This window comes from Megalobrama amblycephala, linkage group LG18 (assembly GCF_018812025.1).
Source record: "Megalobrama amblycephala isolate DHTTF-2021 linkage group LG18, ASM1881202v1, whole genome shotgun sequence".
NCBI classification, from domain to species: Eukaryota; Metazoa; Chordata; class Actinopteri; order Cypriniformes; family Xenocyprididae; genus Megalobrama; species Megalobrama amblycephala.
In genome coordinates, this window is record NC_063061.1 from 16,196,032 (window position 1) to 16,216,739 (window position 20,708).

Below are 20,708 nucleotides of genomic sequence, written 5' to 3' on the forward strand. Positions count from 1 at the left end.
ACACTGTTGCACACTGCAGTAAACTAGATCGATTTTGGAATATCATATTAAATGATGGATGGCTTGTGTTGATAAATGGCATGGAAATAATTTTAAAACGTATTGGATGATAGAGAAAATGCTGTATTACCGTTATTAAAAATAAAGCTGCATCTGATTATGCTATGTTAGCTACTTGACAAAATAGTGCTTTTCTCTGAGGCATGGTAAAGCATGGAACTCTCAAAAAAAAAAGAAAATTAGATTTAAACAATAAGAATAAACATGTTGAGCTATATAACATCAATTAGTTTTCTGTCTATAAATATATCAAAACAATTGTTCCCTTGTCTATTAAAACATGTAATATATCAAAGCGTCTTTGGTGTTTCCATGGTTTCTACAAAATAAAACCAGAAAACGAGGGTAACGCGGATATGACACAATTGACAGGCGACTCCTCACACGTCCCGGAGCCTTGGTTAAAATTGCAATTTTCTCAAGATTTACAAATAGTTAGAAAAATTTGGGATACTATGAGTACAAGCGAACAAAAAAATATAACACTGGCCTATTGGTTTTTAGATATTTTACTGCAAAATTCTTACATATTGCACCTTTAACATTACATGACAGACGGCAGCAGTTATATTAGGCTGCTGTCACTTTAAGACCTAGCGCACGGATCCAATATACTGATACACGTGGATTTTCTTTCTCAACTGTTTACGTTTACTTAAGACAACACCGACTGCAGCAAACAATGATCCAATCAATTCCCGATGGACAAAAGTCCTGCCCTATATTTTTTCTTGTTTGGGAAGCAGCTTCACTCGGTTATAAGTCATAATAGAGAAGACTTCCGTATCGCAACTTCCGTTTCATGCCGACTTTAAAATGAGCAATTTACCACGTGTGCCGAACTGTGGAACGGGATCCGTACGGATCATATAATAACTATGATTCGTTGCACCCCTATAAACGTTATAAAAAGAGAAAAATAACATTGCTACCTTCATCAGTGAATACTTTCATGATTTCTCATGAAGCAAGCGACTGTCAGAGTCCCATAAGCTACTGATGGCAAGATGCTTTGCAGATGCTCAGCATATAAAACTCTGAGCCATAACAGATTCTCTATCTACTGCATATCAAATCCTGATCTCTGATTAGCTCCTGCACAGCACTGAATAAAAAACTCCTGAATATGCAGTGAGGGATTAGTCTGAAAACTCCTGGAGGTTTTCCTTCAGATGGAGGATTATGTCAAGGTCACTAAGGCACTGGGAGGATTGGGCATGGCAGAGCCAGCTGTATCCTCTCTTCTGACGTCCTCACATGCCTCTCACGGGGCGCTGACGGTCATGGTCACTGCGGTCAAGCCTGCTCTACGTTGCCTAACTGGAGCAAAAGTTGGATACAGAAGAGCCAAGCTCTGGATTACGCTCCGGCCCTCAAAACTGGCACCGGTGCCTAAGTGAGCAGCAATGACATAAGAGCTTTTCCTCCAAGGATGGAAGCAGAGGTATGATAAGGCTGTAAACATCCTGAAGCTCATGGTATGCATGAGAGCACAGACAGCTAACTGAGGCATCTCAATATCCCAAAACATGCTGTCTACATGCACACCGTCAAATATGACCCCAACACAAAGTAACAAGTGTAAATGTGAATAAAACACAGCGTCCTGCAGGGATCAAGAGATATTTTTTAAACCCTAGCTGAACATAATTTTGGGTTATCTATCTGCTTCTCACTGCTCATACTTTACCCTGGGCTAGTAATTAATCTTGGGTAGTCATGTTTCAAAATTTCACACTGTACACTGTAAACAGTTATTTGTATATTAACACTCTTATTTGCATATACGTTGCATACTTACGAGGTCAATAACATTGACTGGATGAAAACAGCTTGAAAATTTGTCATCCAATTAGGTGGTTTTAAGTCTTGTTCATGTATAAAAGCAAAAATAGATGTTGAAACTAAACTGCCTTTCTGTGACTGTACAAAGCGCACTGATATTTAATGTGATGTTTAGTTGGTAACACTTTCCGAAAAGGTAAATTGCTATTAAAAAGTGCTATTTTTCATAGTTAATTCATGTTCATTCATAATACATTGACAAATTCATTTAAACTTGAAATGTATATACATGCACATTTTTTTTTTTTCTTATGCTCATCAATAGGGGTGTAACAATATTCAAACCAAACCGAAAAACCACGATACCTCACCCACGGTACCTACCGCGATACTCTCATGGTGTACCGAATGTGCCCCGCCCAGCTCTGGCCCACTGAATCTACGCAACAAATATACAGCGTTGTAGCCTAACCACCATTAACCACAATAACCTCCACATTTTGTTACTTTTGATAATAAATAATGTGTCATCTTTCAAATTCTGTCCATTTTATCATGAAATTCAGATTTTTATGATGGTCTTTAATGTAGCGTGACAGATCACTGTACAGGCGCCTCATTTCAAGTGGCAACACGGAGCATGGAGTAAACGTAGGGGTGGGCGATATGGCAAAAATATCATATCACGTTTTTTTTTTTTCAGGAAAATCACGATTCACGATTTTTATCACGATTCTTCATGTTGTTTTTACTATTTTGCAAGTGACTGAGCATTACAGCCAAACTAATTTCCCTATTTTAAAAACGAAGCCTTACAAAATAACAAAATAAAAAATAAAATTAAAGATATTTATGCCAAATATGCCAAAAATCTTTGTCACTGTTATTTGTTATTATTCGTTAACACTAGACTTCATTGTATAAATTATACATTGATTCTTATTAGTTAGATAGTTACCACCCCAAAATCTGCCATCATTTACTCTGTCAAGTTGTTTTGAACCCTAAAGAGTTTCTTTCTTCTGTTGAAAATAAAAGTTATTTTGAAGAATGTAACCAGACAGTTGCTGGTCCACAGTGACTGTTTTTCCTACCATGGAAGTCAACAGAGACCAGCAACTGTTTGGTTAACCCACATTCTCCAAAATATTTTATTTTGTGTTCTGCACAAGAAAGAAATGAATAGTTTTGAAACAACATTACAGTGAGTAATTAATGACAGAACTTTCATTTTTGGGTGAACTATCCCTTTAAGGACAAGCGGCAGCATGGTTAATATCAGGCTGCTCTGTCACTTTAAAGACCTGCACGTATATCTAATATACAGCCACGCATCCAATTTTCTCTCAAATGTTTACTTTCAGTTTAGACATAACCAACTGTGTTTATGTAAACTTTGTGTGTATTTGACAGTATTAGAGCAATCGGATAACTTAGATAACTAAGATAAGATTAGATACTAAGATAACTTAGTAGCTAATCAGGCGCTGTTTGACAGGCTTTTAGCGCCCGTGCGCTTCGGGTGAACGTGCTCTGAAAAACGCATGTCACAACAGCACGCGAAAGGAAAGTTTTACTGGCAAGGCAAGGCACATGAAATAATGAACTTTTGTGTATTGAAGTGTCCCGCGAATATTACTCTACCGTTCCGTTAAAATGTGATGTGAATGTACGTCACGTTGAACAGTATGCTGAGACGAAGGCGCTGGAACTGCAACTGATAGAAAGCACTTTAGCACGATACTACGATATTTCTTCAGAAGCAGATCGTGGAGACATTTTAATTGTCCACGATCAAAAATCGTTATATCGCACACCCCTAAGTAAACGCGATCATCTCTTCCTCTTTAATACTAGTTGAATGAACATCTGAAGGTACAGTGCTCAGCGTAAATGAGTACACCCCCTTTGAAAAGTAACATTTTAAACAATATCTCAATGATGTTGACAAGACTAAGTTTAATATAACATCTGTTTAACTTATAACATGAAAGTAAGGTTTATAATATAACTTAGATGACACATTTTTCAGTTTTACTCAAATTAGGGTGATGTAAAAATGAGTACACCCCACAACAAAAACTACTACATCTAGAACTTTGTATGACCTCCATGATTTTTAATGGCAGCACCAAATCTTCTTGGCATGGAATGAACAAGTTGGCAACATTTTGCAACATCTATCTTTTTCCATTCTTCAAGAATGACCTCTTTTAGAGACTGCATGCTGGATGGAGAGTGATGCTCAACTTGTCTCTTCAGAATTCCCCATAGGTGTTCGACTGGGTTCAGATCAGGAGCCATTGAATCACTTTCACCCTGTTCTTCTTCAGAAATCCAACAGTGGCCTTAGATGTGTGTAGGGATGGGAATCGAGAACCGGTTCTTCTTAAGAACCGGTGCCAAGTGAATCGATTCCTTTGAACCGTTTGCATGCCGGCTTAACAATTCCGCTTATCGGTTCCTCTCGTTGCTAACGTGTCATGACGTCACACACACGCTGCGTTGTTTTGGTTTAGAACGTGGCAAACATGGCATCGAGGCAGAAGCGATCTAAAGTTTGGTTACATTTTACGCGAAAAGACAACAATACAGTCACTTGCAACACTTGTAAAAGTTCCATTTCGTCAAAGGGGGGAACTACCTCCAATATGCAGAAACATTTGGCCACACAGCATGCAATTCATTTGCAGGACTGTCGCGTGTTTGATACACTACTACACAACGACACCACCAGCGAGTTAAGCACCAGCGGAGCTAACAGGACGCCATCTGTTATTAAAGGGATAGTTCACCCAAAAATGAAAATTTGATGTTTATCTGCTTACCCCCAGGGCATCCAAGATGTAGGTGACTTTTTTTCTTCAGTCGAACGCAAATTATGATTTTTAACTGCAACCGCTGCCCTCTGTCAGTCAAATAATAGCAGTGGATAGGAACTTCAACTATAACAGTAAATAAAACTTGCTTAGACAAATCCAAATTAAACCCTGCGGCTCGTGACGACACATTAATGTCTTAAGACACGAAACGATCGGTTTGTGTGAGAAACCGAACAGTATTTATATCATTTTTTACCTTTAATACACCACTATGTCCAACTCCGTTCAGCTTCCGGTGTGTGAGGTCTGATCGCGCTCTGACAACGGAAGTGTTGTCTCGCGCTCATTGAAGTATATGGGCGAGACATCACTTCCGTCGTCAGAACGCGTTTTTTGACCTCACTAACAGGAAGCTGAACGGAGTTGGACATAGTGGTGTTTTAGAGGTAAAAAATGATATAAATACTGTTCGGTTTCTCACACAAACCGATCGTTTCGTGTCTTAAGACATCAATGTGTCGTCACGAGCCGCAGGGTTTAATTTGGATTTGTCTAAGCAAGTTTTATTTACTGTTATAGTTGAAGTTCCTATCCACTGCTATTATTTGACTGACAGACGGCAGCGGTTGCAGTTAAAAATCATAATTTGCGTTCGACTGAAGAAACAAATTCACCTACGTCTTGGATGCACTGGGGGTAAGCAGATAAACATCAAATTTTCATTTTTGGGTGAACTATCCCTTTAATGCCGAAGGTAATGTGTTAATGTTAATGTGAGCGCTATTTCATTGTGTAAACTTTTACTATACGGATAATCTCCATTGTCATTATTAAATTTAGATGATGAAGAAGATGATGACAGCCAGAGTCTGGCTGGCTCTCACACTGGCTCAGAGGCTGCAGCAAGTATCTCTCGTGCACCTCTAGATTATTTTTCTGCACAAAAATTGTTAATTTGCCTAAGTTAATAGTTGTGGTCTTTACAGAAGACTTCTTTGTATTTTTTGTGTCAGTTGAATTTTGTTTCAGGTTGAATCCAAATGAGCACTGTTAATATTCCAAAAGGCACAAGCTCTTCTTTGACTGTTTTCAGTCTGTGTTTTAGTTTTTATGGCACATAAATGGCAGTTTTATTTATTTATTTATTTTTGTCTGGACCAATGAATGTGATATACTGTGAATGTGAATACTGGTTGAGAAACAAGGCTATATGTCCCTGGAATTTACTTGAAGAAGTAGCTCACCTAATTTTAGGTTTGTTCTGAGGTTACTACACATAATGTTCGTATACTCTGTTCTGTGTCTTCTGATCAGATATTAAAGCGAGTTAATACAAACAAACAAATTTGTACTTATTACCTCACCCAATGAGAATTGAAAAGAGAATCGTTAAGGAATCGGATCGATAAACAACATCGATAATGGAATCGGAATCGTTAAATTCTTATCAATTCCCATCCCTAGATGTGTGTTTAGGTTGGAAATGTTGGAAAAGTGCATGACGACCAAGGGCACGGAGTGATGGTAGCATCTTCTGTGAATTCATGATGCCATCAATGAAATGCAGCTCCTGATACCAGCAGCACTCATGCAGCCCCACATAAGGACACTGCCACCACCATGTTTCACTGTAGGCACCATGCATTTTTCTTTGTATTCCTCACCTTTGCGATGCCATACAGTTTTGAAGTCATCAGTTCCAAAAACATTTATCTTGGTCTCATCACTCCAGAGTCGCAGTAGTCTTCATCTTTGTCAGCATGGGCCCTGGCAAACTCTAGGTGGGATTTTTTGTGCCTGGGCTTTAGGAGAGGCTTCTTTCGTGGACGCCACGCATGCAAGCCATTCCTCTGCAGTGTACGCCATATTGTGTCACGGGAAATAGTCACCCCAGTTTGGCTTTCTACTTCTTTAGTTAACTGCAGTGAACTTGCATGCCGATTTTCTTCAACCCTTCTCATCAGAAGACGCTCCTGTCGAGGTGTTAACTTCTGTGGACGACCTGGACGTCTCTGTGAAATGGTTGCAGTTCCATCTTTTTAAAATTTGTGTACCACTTTTGCTACAGTATTCTGACTGATAAGTAAAGCTTTGCTGATCTTCTTGTAGCCTTCACCTTTCTGGTGTAAAGAAATTATGTTCTTTCTCAGGTCTTGTGACATTTCTTTCCATGTGGTGCCATTGCTGACAGCATGAAATGGGAAGGGGTTTTAACACCCTTTTATAGTCAACTGTCTGCTGGACACCTGTGTAATGAATAATTAGACTCACATGTGGTTGAATTCTTGTTAAATTAGACATTTGTAGTCTAAAATGTTGCTTTGCTCCAGAGACTTTCAGTGGGGTGTACTCATCACCCTAATTTGAGTAAAGCTGAAAATGTTGTTCTCTATGTTATATTAACCTTTCTTTCATGTTATAAGTTAAACAGATGTTATATAAAACTTAGTCTTGTCAATTTTGTGACATTTTGGAGGTCATTTTGGAAATAGTTTTTGTGTTCATTGAGATATTGTTTAAAATGTTACTTTTTAAAGGGGGTGTACTCATTTACGCTGAGCACTGTACATTGAAAGATATAGTACAACTTACTGAAACATATAATATCTGGTGAAATTGCTCAATCAATGTTTAAACGGCAGAGAGACATCAATAAAACACAGCTTGTTAGTTCGCCAGAGAAATGAACTCTTTCGCTAAATATATGCCCTATATTATCCTATATATTCATTATATTTTACTTGTTTATTTATGTCTTGATGATTATTTAATGTGTTTAAATAAATCTGTCATGAAAATGATCACTGTGTAAATGATTAAATATTTCAGCATAGAATTGGAGTAAAAAATATAAGTTTATAATTAGATTTAAAAGTTAATGCAAAAACTGCCTTATGTCCGGTTAAGTTTGCATACAATTTGTTATTTGAGAGTTGATTATTGTATTTAAAAATAAATAGCAACTGAATTTAGGCTAATAGTTTGGGCTCTGTTGTTAACATATAATATAATAGTAATGTGTAAGTAAGGGCTCCCTATATATTTTACAGAAGGGATCAGCAATTAAGTTTGGCATCGGGCCAAAAAAAGACTTTCGCCACTAGATGGTGGGCCAGAACATAGTTAAAGGATAATTTAAATTAATTGATGAAAAATGCAACTAGAATTGCCTGTGACAGGCTGTTACAGTGACTTAACTTCTATTGAGCTATTACTCTGTGTTAAATCCTGTAGTAGGACAGTCATTAACAAAAATCCACATTTGTGTGACGGTGTCCGGGTTTTACACTGGATAAATTAATAAAGCGGAGTAGTGACCTGGTAAGAGTCTTCATTCACCAACTTGCAACACAGACCACCTTGCTAAAACACACATATGTGGGAGATCTGGAATGGATAAAAATAACTCAAAAAATAAAAGAGGACTTGAATAAGCCCATTAATGGCATGTCTGAGTCATGCTCTTAATGAGCTATGTTTTATTTCCTCTTTCCATATTGTGAATAATAAATGCATCTCATTTTAATTTGCTTGTTACACAATGGAGCCTAACTTATTGTAATAATTATTTGACGTAGCCTACTTTTACACTCAGAATTATACCTTGGCATCCTCACACATTTTTTTTTTATTTTTTTTATTTATTTATTTTTTTATTAAGTGTGATGGAGGTATGCTATATTACATCATGTGCAGAGTGATGTTAACATTTAAGCTAGCTGTTCTGCCAGTAGGTGGTGACCAGTGACTGTTAAAATGCATTCCATTAACAAAATCATTAATTCAAGAGATTCGTTCAAAAACACTGGACGAAACATGTCTTCATTCATTTCAAACGATATTGTAATGAATTCATTTAAATTAATACATATTATTTAATAGGCTAATTTATAACATTTTACACATTTCTAAATAGACTGATTTATAACTTTGAATTAGTTGTTTAATCTTTTAAATTAATGTTTAATGTTTTGGTCCATGATATTGGATAACATGATGGTTTTGATGAATCGTTCAGTGGGGTTTGTCCTGTAATGTGATGCAGTTAGACAAACAAGCTTATTAATATAGAAATCATCCAAGCGCCCCATTCCGAGCCATTTCTAAGATATGGCCTACATTTTGATTAAAGCTGCTGTAGGTAACTTTTGTAAAAAAAATTGTTTTACATATTTGTTAAACCTGACATTATGTCCTGACAGTAGAATATGAGACAGATAATCTGTGAAAAAATCAAGATCCTCTGGCTCCTCCCAGTGGTCCTATTGCCATTTGCAGAAATACACCGCTCCAGGTAAGAAACAACCAATCAGAGCCAGGAGGAGTGTCTTAGCAGTGTCAATCAATCAAGCTCGCGTGCGCGCTGATCACACCCCTCCCATGCACAGCGCCAGCGCATACAGGCTTCAAGATTACCGGTGTGCCGCAGCTTTGCTTATGGCGGAAAAACAATCCAAACTGTCAATTCCTCGAGTGGCATCTGCTCATAAAATAAAGACGGGTAAACGGAAAAAGACAGATGACGATGATAAAAATGCCAAAAAGAAAGAATTAGATAGAGCCCAAAATAAAACGAGGGTAAATATCGGAGCGGCTTTTCCGAGGTGGAGGGAGCTATGTATCCTGAACGGATTAAAAACCGATGCAGAGTCAGCCACATTTCTGCTTGACAAGTAAGTATCCCTGCTTGATTTGTTTAATTTTTTAAGAACTACACAACTAAGATAATTTCAAAACAGGACTGACAAATTATGTATGGCATGGTTTCTTGTAGATTTCAGGGTGGTCCTTTGCATATAACATCGTTTTATTTCGCCATAAGCAAAGCTGCGGCACACCGGTAATCTTGAATTTGACGCCTGTACACTGTGCATGAGAGGAGTGTGATCAGCGCGCACGCGAGCTTGATTGAGTGACACTGCTAAGACACTCCTCCTGGCTCTGATTGGTTGTTTCTTACCGGGAGCGGTGTATTTCTGCAAATGGCAATAGGACCACTGGGAGGAGCCAGAGGAGCTTGATTTTTTCACAGATTATCTGTCTCATATTCTACTGTCAGGACATAATGTCAGGTTTAACAAATATGTAAAAAATATTTTTTTACAAAAGTTACCTACGGCAGCTTTAATGTTATTAAATATTATTAAATTGTAAAGAAATTAAATATCAATCTTTGTTGAAAGAATTCCAGAATTCCAGGTGCAGTTCACTCTCAGCCAATAAGATTCCACGTAGCATTTTCATGGATCAGTTGTCTCTTCTGATTGGTTGATAACTTTTGACAGCGTTTAATCCAGGAGCAAATTAATTTCTAGTGCAAGTGCACGTAGAGATTCGCGAGCGCACAGGACACAGTTTGAGCGTGCACAGGCAATATCTGAGCAAGAGGAGAAGCAGTTCATAAGAGAGCACTGTATATTGAGAGCACGCGTCCAGTTTTGTGCGAGAGCAAAGGAAATCCGCGCGCGAGCGGAGAGATTTGCGCTCGCGCATTACATTGATGTGCTCTCGCGTCACAATAATGCGCTCTCGACATTTGCCGACCGCTGGTTTACGGTTTTATTTTTATTTTAATTTTTTTTATTTATAACTGAGTTCATTTAAAGGCAGAGACACAGTTTGTTCAGTAAACTACTGTTTAATTATAAAAAAGCAATTTTGTTGTTTTCTCCCCCTGCTGTCCTGAATCATGACTTCAAAATCGAGGTACGTACCGAACCGTTCGTTTTGTGTACCGTTACACCCCTACTTATCAAGGCACTGATGCATTTATTTGATCAAAATACAGTAAAAATAGTAATATTGTGAAATATTATTACAATTAAATTTGTTTTCTCTTTTAATATATTTTATAATGTCATTTATTCTTATAAGTCTCTGAATATGCTGATTTGGTGCTCAAGACAAATTTTTTATTAGCATCAATGTTGAAAACAGTTATTATTTTTGAGTAAACAGATTTTTTAGATTCGTTGATAAATGGAAAGTTCAAAATAACAATTTATTTGAAATAGAAATTTTGTAACATTATAAATGTCTTTACTGTCATTTTTAAGATAGCCTATTTAATCCATCTTTGATTAATAAAAAAAAAAAATGCATTAAAGGGGCTCTATGTAGGAATGACACCCAGTGTTCAAAATAGGTACTGCAGCCCAAATTCAAAATATTGTTTGGCCCGCCCCTTCGTTCAAAGACGGGGGTTGCCAGCAACAATAGGGAGCACAATTCACAATGAAAGCTGAGGAGACATAAACACTGTAAGCTGATGAGTTGATTTATCTGTTTTAATATGATGTTGTTCATAGAGATATTTAGATGGATTCAGAGGCTTTTTAGGTCAAGCAGAATCTGCGATTCTCTGACCCAGTTTGTTTGTTGGTTTCCATGGTTGCAATACGTGCTGTTTTCCGCCAACAGGCAACCTGTGATGTCGAAATACTATTGGATAAACTGGCAGCACACGGTTTTTCACAGACCAAAACACAGACAGACATTCCGCCCGGAACGCACATTTTCAAAGTAGAATATCTGGCTGTAGCATTGTTTTTCTGAGGAACAAGTAGGTGAACTTAGCATGTTTCCTAAATATCTGCAAACATATCGGGGTATTTTTATGCTTTATTAAAGTAAAAATCTTACATAGAGCCCCTTTAAATGTATGAATTTCTAATCATATCTATTTAAATTTGAGGTTTAATTATAAATACACATGAATGATGATTTGAACAGAAATCCCTGCTGAAATGTTTTAAGTGCTGCATATTACCCAACTTTGAATGCTTCCTAACCATCTTAACACCAGCCAGTTTTGTTTTCAACCAAACCACTTTACTGTGGTCCTCCAACTAGACTAGCACCAAACCAACACGAACCATCACAGAAATCTGTACAGATCTAAGCTGGTAATTTCAGTGACATGGCTGAGGCATCTGACCTAACACAAAAACACATTTTCGCATGCCTGCTTTCTGCTACAAAATCTCCTTCTTCCTGTGACCACCCAGACATGAACAGAATCTCCATGTGACAGAATTTTAATGCTGTACATACACAAACTGATGGGACACCTAAATCAAGCTGTTTAGATGTCACACCACATTCCAGAGAAGGTGATGAAAAAAGCATGGTTGCGAGTTTGCTTGAATGAGTGTCATTTTTGTTTTCATGCGTTCTGCACTGGAAACAAAGTGCTGACACTGTGTGAAAGCTTTAATCCAATAAAGACACAAGCACTTGCTTTATATGGCACATCCCCGTCCAATTCTTGCCATTTGATGTTTGCGTAGTCCTAGCACTTGAGCTCTTCACAAGAGAAACGGAGGATGATTAAAAGTCTAGGCTAAAAGCTCATGCTGTAAAAGAAGGCCTCTGTCATCCACTAGTGTCAGTGTGGCCTTTAAGATAACCTTCTTCTGTTGAGAATGAATACAATGCAGACACTGGCAATGATCACAGTCCTTCAGTAACATCAGTGAGTGTACATTTTAAATAGAGCAGACCTTTTCACAATAGACTTCTCCTTTTTGCAAGACCTCAGACTTGCGCCACTATTATACAGGCATTTTTTGCCATTTCCTTCTTGCCGTTTTAATTTCCAATCTGCACAAAAAAAAAAAAAAAAAAAAAAAAAAGATTTTTTTGTGTGTATCCTTTAACAGTGTTTTAACATCTGCTGAATAATGCAGTAAATCATCATTTTCAAGCCCAGACATCACATCAGCTCTGAGGCACAATATAATACATTTTAAATAACCAAGGCATCATGGATCTCTTCGATCAGGGAGACATTTTTCATCACTAGCTTTTGGAAATCAAGATCGAGTTGATGAATTTCTGCAGGCCTCAGACGTAACCCATCCATCCACATAAAATATAGAGGTCCTTGGAGCTAAAACAAAAGGACGGACATCACAACCCGTAGCGTTTAAGTTTTATCATTCACAGAGGTGGTGTTGGAAAAATAATATATACTTGGGATCTTCTCCAGCATTCAAACTTGTGAGTTGTGAAGTGTCAAGCCTTGCAGGATTCATCTCTACGCTACTCTCGCCCTAACTGCGGTTCAATTTATCTTCCCCATGAGCTGTATATGGCAGAGCGGTTTTGCATGACCACTGCCAGCTGCCTTAATCCTAGCCTGGGTTGCACTTACTCGGTCTAATTCAGCAGATCTAATTCAGAGATCATTTAAAAGCTGCAGGGCTGGAGCCCCGAGCCTCTGGCCCTGCAAAACGGGAGACCGATCATTATAAAATCCTCCACAACATAAACACTCTACCGTCTAGCGTTTACTCGCGTATAACCGGTGCAGCACGCAAAACGGCACGTGTCGCTCAATTACATTTCGAATCTGGCCTTTGTCTCGTGCAATTGAGTGATTTTGGTCCACTCGTGTCAGTCAGCAGAACTGCAGTACAAACTGACAATGCAAGGAAGGATGACACCACCATCACTATCAGCTCTAGCTTATCAGATACGAAAAGATGAAACATTGGTCTTACCTCCCAGAACTTGCTGGAGAGCTGCAGCAGGAATGATAGGAAAGAAAAAGAGAGAATAATAAATCAGCAACACAGAAAACAACATTTGTCATTCAGGCTGATGATGATAATGAGCATAATAAATGTCATTGCTGAAGATAGTATATGGGTCAATGACGTGACAGGTCTTTTTTTTTTTTTTTTTTTCTTTGTCCAAAGGCATTAATAATAATAAAAAACAAAGATATGACATCCAAAGTATGTAAGGTAGTACAACTAGATCTCTTTTATTGAATCCAAAAGGTTTTAATTATATTTTGCAACATATAAAAGTATTTTAAAGATTTTGAAGTGTCAAAAGGCCATTCGGTTTAACCATCCAAAGGCCAATACAGTCATTTCATTTGTGAATAAAATGATTTTATAACATCTTATATCAAAATAGTGCAAAATGGAATTAAAATTATAGAAGTTGTTGTTTTGTTATGAGAAAGAATGTCTGGAAAAATGAATTTCATTGATGTCATTCTGTATGGCTGTATTGGCCTTTGGGCCAATATAAAGGGACCATTTTGGATCAAGTCATGTGGTCAATATCATGTGACAGGATATGACATCATTCAGACACCTGCAAAGGACCACGTCGTCATGAAGCAAAGTAACTAACTCTCTTATGTAGCATCTGAATAGATCAAACACACAATTGCTCAACATCTTCCAACCCTTCACCCATGCCAGGCACCGTAACGTCTGGCTTCCCCATTGAGCGCTATCACCATTTGCTCTTCACATCCACTTCAAAGACAGTGTTTTATCAGGAAAACGCAGGTCACCAGAATCATTTGGTTTATAAAAATGGAATCTTTGCCAATAATTCATTGACAACTTCTTCTAAATGAATGAACATGCATTTCCCCAGTACATCTTGTGTATTATTACTGTTTGTATATTGTTCTTTTGTATGTTGTATAGCGTTATGCATGCCTGAAAGTTGGAACTACTAGATAATGTATTTCATCTAGGTGATGTTTAATATCAAATTACTCCATGTTTAATGACTCACATTTTGGTGAACATCACAATACCATAGAATGCATTGCATGTTTGTTATATTTATCAGAATATAAATGGACACAAACTTTCTAGTGAACTCTCCCATGCACTTTCAAACAAAGGAAATCCCCCGCCAGAGAATTGCATCTTTCTCATTGGTCAAGCCAAGATTTGAAGGTGTCGACTGTCTGGAGAAGTTAAATAGCTCTGAGCAGATCTGAGTTGGGGCTTCTGGTTTTTCTCTTTGTTCCTGTTGATACAACGTGAGGGCCACCCAGCCCGAGCCGGGCTGTTAGGCCTCCATTTCACTTCAAGCCATGCACAACTGCAGCGACCACAAAAGAGTCAAATTAACAGCGCAAAGTTTGTCTTCATTTTCTTCATTCAACGCAGAAGATATTGATTACAACTTCCATGCCAGCAGACCAAACCATCAAGGATTTCTCCTGTGCCTGCAGATCCGGAGAGCGAAGGCATTTGCAAATATTGTTTGAACACTAAATGGCAATTTAGTATTAAGACTGTGAACCCCTTTTAACAAAGGTGCTTTATAGTATTGAAACTGATGGTTTGTCCAGCAATTGTTAATTTACCCTTTCCATTGTTTCATTCCCCTGTTATGATATGGTTCAGATTCATTTTTCACTCTCTCATTGCGTTAATGGTATGTTTGTGTTTGTTAGTTTAGTTATGTGTTTGTGATTTAGTTAAATAAAACTTGTGTGCACACTCTTGCGAGTTGATTCTGGTCTGCTTATAAAACCAATGTCCCTGATAACAATTTGATCACAGCTACGTGCTAAGAAAGCGATCTTTTTCTGTGGCCATGGAAAAATATAATTCTTGAAAAGTTGATAGACGATCAATACTGAGTGTTCACTGGCCAAACAGATTAATTGATTGCAATATTAATTCAGCTACATTAAGTTCATTTTGATTAACTGATTCAAATATTTATAATTTATCAGGCGTGAATGGGGAGCAGGTGTGTTAAATTTGGTATTATCGCTCTCACTCTCTCATACTGGTCACTGGAAGTTCAACATGGCACCTCATGGCAAAGAACTCTCTGAGGATCTGAAAAAAAGAATTGTTGCTCTACATAAAGATGGCGTAGGCTATAAGAAGATTGCCAAGACCCTGAAACTGAGCTGCAGCACAGTGGCCAAGACCATACAGTGGTTTAACAGGACAGGTTCCACTCAGAACAGGCCTCGCCATGGTCGACCAAAGAAGTTGAGTGCACATGCTCAGCGTCATATCCAGAGGTTGTGTTTGGGAAATAGACGTATGAGTGCTGCCAGCATTGCTGCAGAGGTTGAAGGGGTGGGGGGTCAGCTTGTCAGTGCTCAGACCATACTCCGCACACTGCATCAAATTGGTCTGCATGGCTGTCATCCCAGAAGGAAGCCTCTTCTAAAGATGATGCACAAGAAAGCCTGCAAACAGTTTGCTGAAGACAAGCAGAAAAGGACATGGATTACTGGAACGATGTCCTGTGGTCTGATGAGACCAAGATAAACTTATTTGGTTCAGATGGTGTCAAGCGTGTGTGGCGGCAACCAGGTGAGGAGAACAAAGACAAGTGTGTCTTGCCTACGGCCAAGCATGGTGGTGGGAGTGTCATGGTCTGGGGCTGCATGAGTGCTGCCGGCACTGGGAAGCTACAGTTCATTGAGGGAACCATGAATGAGCAGAGCATGATCCCCTCCCTTCGGAGACTGGGCAGTATTCCAACATGATAACGACCCCAAACACACCTCCAATATGACCACTGCCTTGCTAAAGAAGCTGAGGGTACCTAAACCCTATTGAGCATCTGTGGGGCATCCTCAAACAGAAGGTGGAGGAGTGCAAGGTCTATAACAACCACCAGCTCCATGATGTTGTTATGGAGGAGTAGAAAAGGACTCCAGTGGTAACCTGTGAAGCTCTGGTGAACTCCATGCCCAAGAAGGTTAAGCAGTGCTGGAAAATAATGGTGGCGACACAAAATATTGACACTTTGGGCCCAATTTGGACATTTTCACTTGGGGTATACTCACTTTTGTGGCCAGCGGTTTAGACATTAATGGCTGTGTGTTGAGTTATTTTGAGGGGACAGCAAATTTACACTGTTATACAAGCTGTACACTCACTACTTTACATTGTAGCAAAGTGTCATTTCTTCAGTGTTGTCACATGAAAAGATATAATAAAATATTTACAAAATTGTGAAGGGTGTACTCACTTCTGTGAGATACTGTATGTACCTGTAATTGCTGGGGGAGTCTATCAAAATATCAAGTTAGGTGAGGTTTTAGGTTATGGCTCATATTTATGTATCTTGTTTGAATGTCAAATCCTACTATTATGAATCAATTAAATGAAATGTTACATGGCAAACAGGCTAAATGCACATTACTATAAATATAAATTTAATAAAAGTATCGAAGGCCTTCCTGTAATCCTACACTTTATGAATATTCAGGTGTAGGAGTAAAACATCATGCGCATCCAAGAAAAATAATATGCATCAGTAAGATAACAAGCATTCAGAAAAGTAAATCAAGGAATTTAGAGGGTGAATGTCATTTTAAAGTGGTTAAAGAGTATTACTCAAAAGCATATATGATATCTTTGGTGGCATGTGAAGTAAAAAAACACTACTTGAGTATGCAGTAAGTACTTACAAATGTTGTTGGAAGAAACTTTAAAAAGCTCATAATTGCATCCTTACGAGTCTACTGTAGATTTCAATCTGACTAAAACATGATAAAAATTCACGCACCACTTGTTTGAGTCATAAATCAAGTCATACACTCAAATGTTATTGTCATTACTGCAGATGACTGTTTATAGTATATGTCTAGATGATTAGATTCATGGGAGCTGGGATGCATGTTGCTTGTGTTGTTTTCTAAGATACAATGATTAAATCTATAAATGGGAGTTTCTTCGACTTCAGGAACTTTTATTTCCCAGGGGGTCGATTTTTATTAAACCTGACAGATTTCAACTTTTTTATTTTTGTTATATAAAGGTCATATTAAAACGGTCTAGAAACTTCTAACCAGCTCTGCATTCAAATATGCCTACTTCCCTACTATACAGTAGGCGAAAAAAACAGTATGTGTAGAATTCATAACAGTAGGCGAAAAGTACTGGGATGACTTAGTACAAAGAAGCTCACATGACAAAGCGAATATGGCAGATGTAGCATGTTTGGATTTCATTCATACTATATAGCCTAGAACAGTGTATGTATAAGATCTTTTTATTAGACTTTTGATGTGTGAAGATAACGAAAAAAAAGATCATGTGAACAGCATATTTACTGTGTCATTTCTAATCTACGGAGCCCGTAAAATGACATGGAGATGGAAAAAATATGCCAATGCTTTTGCATACTCTTGCGTTCTCTGCGAAATGTTGCATTCCTTTAAAAACATTTGGGACATTTGCGAAAATATACCACTGTCATTTCCACCACAAAATGCTATTAAAGACAATACATAATCTGAGATATGGTGCAAATGTCTCAGATTGTACTTTATGACTTAAGAGAAGAAGAAAAAAGACAAAAAAGACTATTCTCCTGCATGTATATCAACTGTTGGATATTATCAGTAGACAAATTTGAATTGTTTTAAAAGAGTTTTAGTTTTTTTCCTCCTAAAAGTCTTCATAATTGAAATTTTGCATATTCTATTTACACTAGAAACACAAAATTCAACGTCTTCAGTGGTGCAGCAGTAGCGAGTAAAGCTTGCCAACCTAGCTTTTAACGCGACCGACGTGGGTTCGAATCCGCCTTTTGCCGAACTTGCATTTATTTTCAACAAAAATGAAAATAATGTTCTAAAAGTGAAAATAAACTGTGAACGAGTGTTTAATAATATTAAAAGTGATTACTGGCTAGGGTTAGGGGAAGGTGTAGGGAGGGGTTTTATTCTCCCAATAAGGCAGCATCCATTTAATAATTGTAATTAATATAATCATTTACACTCTATGATATTATTGCATCCTGTTAATGTACAAAAATACTGAGGTACAAACAGTATCTGCCAATATAAAGTATAGATAGCATAATTACTATTTATTCTTATTGCAAAGAACTGACACTTTTACATGGTGTAAATAGAATCTATCGCTATTTTCACCTAGTGTAAATAACATATCGCTAAGAAATGCTGCTATTGTCACTTAATGTAAATAGCATCTATCATAATTTGCACTTAGTGTAAATAGCATCTATTAGTGCAAATAACCGCTGCCGTATTATAAATGATTTACTGTATCTGTGCATATCTTTTTTTTATTCACATTCTTTAATCAAAAACATAAACCTCCTCTCTCCCTCAAAATGGCATCTGTTCTCTTCATGACATACGTCTCAGTAGAGGATAAGGCTATATATCCTCCACAACTGATTGCAAACTGACATTCAGATCTGACTCCATTTAGTTAACAACTTACTCCAATTCCGCTCTACATTTTTTTCTCATTCCAAAAGCTTTTTCACTCGTGTATACAGTACATCACACAATAGGGAATTCTATCGCAACTTCAGTTTCATGCGGACTTTACTACCCTCAGTGAATGGTTGTGGCAAGAAAAAAACCTTCAAAATGTTTAAGAGAAGAAAGAGAAAACACTTAGGAGAAACCAAGCTTATCCTCCAAGGCACACATTTTAATAAATGTACATAAAGCCAAATATTATCTACTTACATAATATGTATAATACTATTACTTGTTCATTGAATAAATCAAATAGCCTAATTATTCCTATAAATGAATCTGGGTATAGACAGAAAGTAATTTGGGACTCATTAATACCACAATTTGAATATGATGACACTGATCCTGCTTCCACAGCAAGTTCTCCAAGAAGCCAAAAGGTCAGGTGCTACCTTAATGACATACTTGAGACCACAGGACAGACTCGGGCAAGCGCAGAACCACGCAAGGCACGGAAAAGCCTTTACTGTGAAATAATAGGAGTCAGGGGAGGACGTCAAAGGCTTGCAAGGTGGAGCTTGTGTGGAGCTGGATGGTCTGGTCATGGAGGGTGAGTCAGATCACAGTTGCCACTGTGATAATGAGGAAAAAGTAGCTGTGAGAGGAGCTGTTTGCAGCTCTTAAAAGGTGGAGGGCAACAATATTCGCTCTAAAACACTAATGAGAACACATGGCGGCTTCCACATGGCCATTGAAAACCGAGACCTAACCCTATGGCCAATTAAAGAGGAATCTTTGCGAATGTTATTTTGCGATCATCATTATGTGGCCATGGAGACGTCGGCGTGTAAACGAGCACTCGGGAGAGGGAGCGCTGATCTATTATCCATTTTCCTAATCTAGGTCGCTCAACGACTACAAATTAAATTATGTTTCATTAACGTAGTTCAGGAGGAACAAGTCAAATAACCTACCCAATCATTACGTCATCTTAATGATTACGTCATCTCAACCAGCTGTCAACAATCTGTAATCAACGTATCTACCCAATCAGCATGAGTTCAGGCCTGTATATAATCACAGTCAAAACTCACCCAAAGATCCTCGACAGTTTCCAGAATAGGTTCGCCTAAAATGTCGGAAATCGAACTCTTCCCGTCCGATGATGAGTCTCTATATTCACAGACTCTTTCGCCGAACCGCGCCATCCCAAGGAGCAGCCATGCGCCGCCAGGTGCCGTCGCTGAGTCTCCGACTCCATTGCGCGGCCGTCAGCCTATCCGCTCCACTATCCGTAGTCCAAGGCGGCTAGACCAGCCCTCTCCTCCACCGGTGAGACACACACCTTCTTCCTCATCGTCATCATCATCATCATCATCATCCTCCTACTCTATGGCTCAACCAACCATTCCTGCAATCGAGAAATGGACAGTGCTGGGATTAAGGCAAGCTCTGATCAGCGCGGATGTCCATTTCTCGAGACGGATGAATAAACCCGAGTTATATAAATTATATTCAAGCCTGCAGTCAACTTGCGCTCCCTTTAAACCCCTTTCTCCCTCTAAGAAAACGACTTCAAGCAGCAAAGGTAAAAAACCACGTACCTCTCAAACTCAGTCTTCCTCTACAGCAAGACCAGTTCAACGCCGATCGTCTGGTAAGGGCAGCGGGCCTTCAGCGAGCCTGGGCCGAGCCCCAGATTCCGCCGCTGCTACGCCGCACCCTCCTCCTTCTACTCAGCCTCTTTCCGCGGGTTTCTCCAGCACCGCCCCCCGTACGGAATTACCCGCCTCTACCAGTGGTTGTCTTCCCCCTAGCGTGAGGCTGCCTCCGCTAGCGGGGCAGGCTCAACCTGTACTGCTCACTGTCTCGAATTCTCCTCAACGTTCGTGGCCTGCGGCTCCTGACGTGAGGTTGCCTCCGCAAGAATCGCAAGCCCGAACAACTTTTCCTTCTCCTTCCCCTCTCGCTAACACTTTTCCCCAGCTGTGGCCTACAGCAGCCCCTAGCGTGAGGATGCCTCCGTTAGCGGCACAGGCCCAGCCGCTTTATTCTTTACCTCA

General features: G+C 38.7%; 1 protein-coding gene across 7 annotated transcripts in view; it reads right to left on the minus strand.

Moving 5' to 3' along the window:
• The window catches only part of nrxn2a (neurexin 2a), a 516,409-nt gene that overhangs the window by 409,727 nt on the left and 85,974 nt on the right, over positions 1–20,708 (minus strand). For all 7 annotated transcript variants that reach the window (XM_048167611.1, XM_048167610.1, XM_048167609.1 and 4 more), the window contains one exon: positions 13,172–13,192. In XM_048167611.1, coding sequence (XP_048023568.1) covers positions 13,172–13,192 — 21 coding nt within the window. The remainder of the gene's footprint in view (positions 1–13,171; positions 13,193–20,708) is intronic.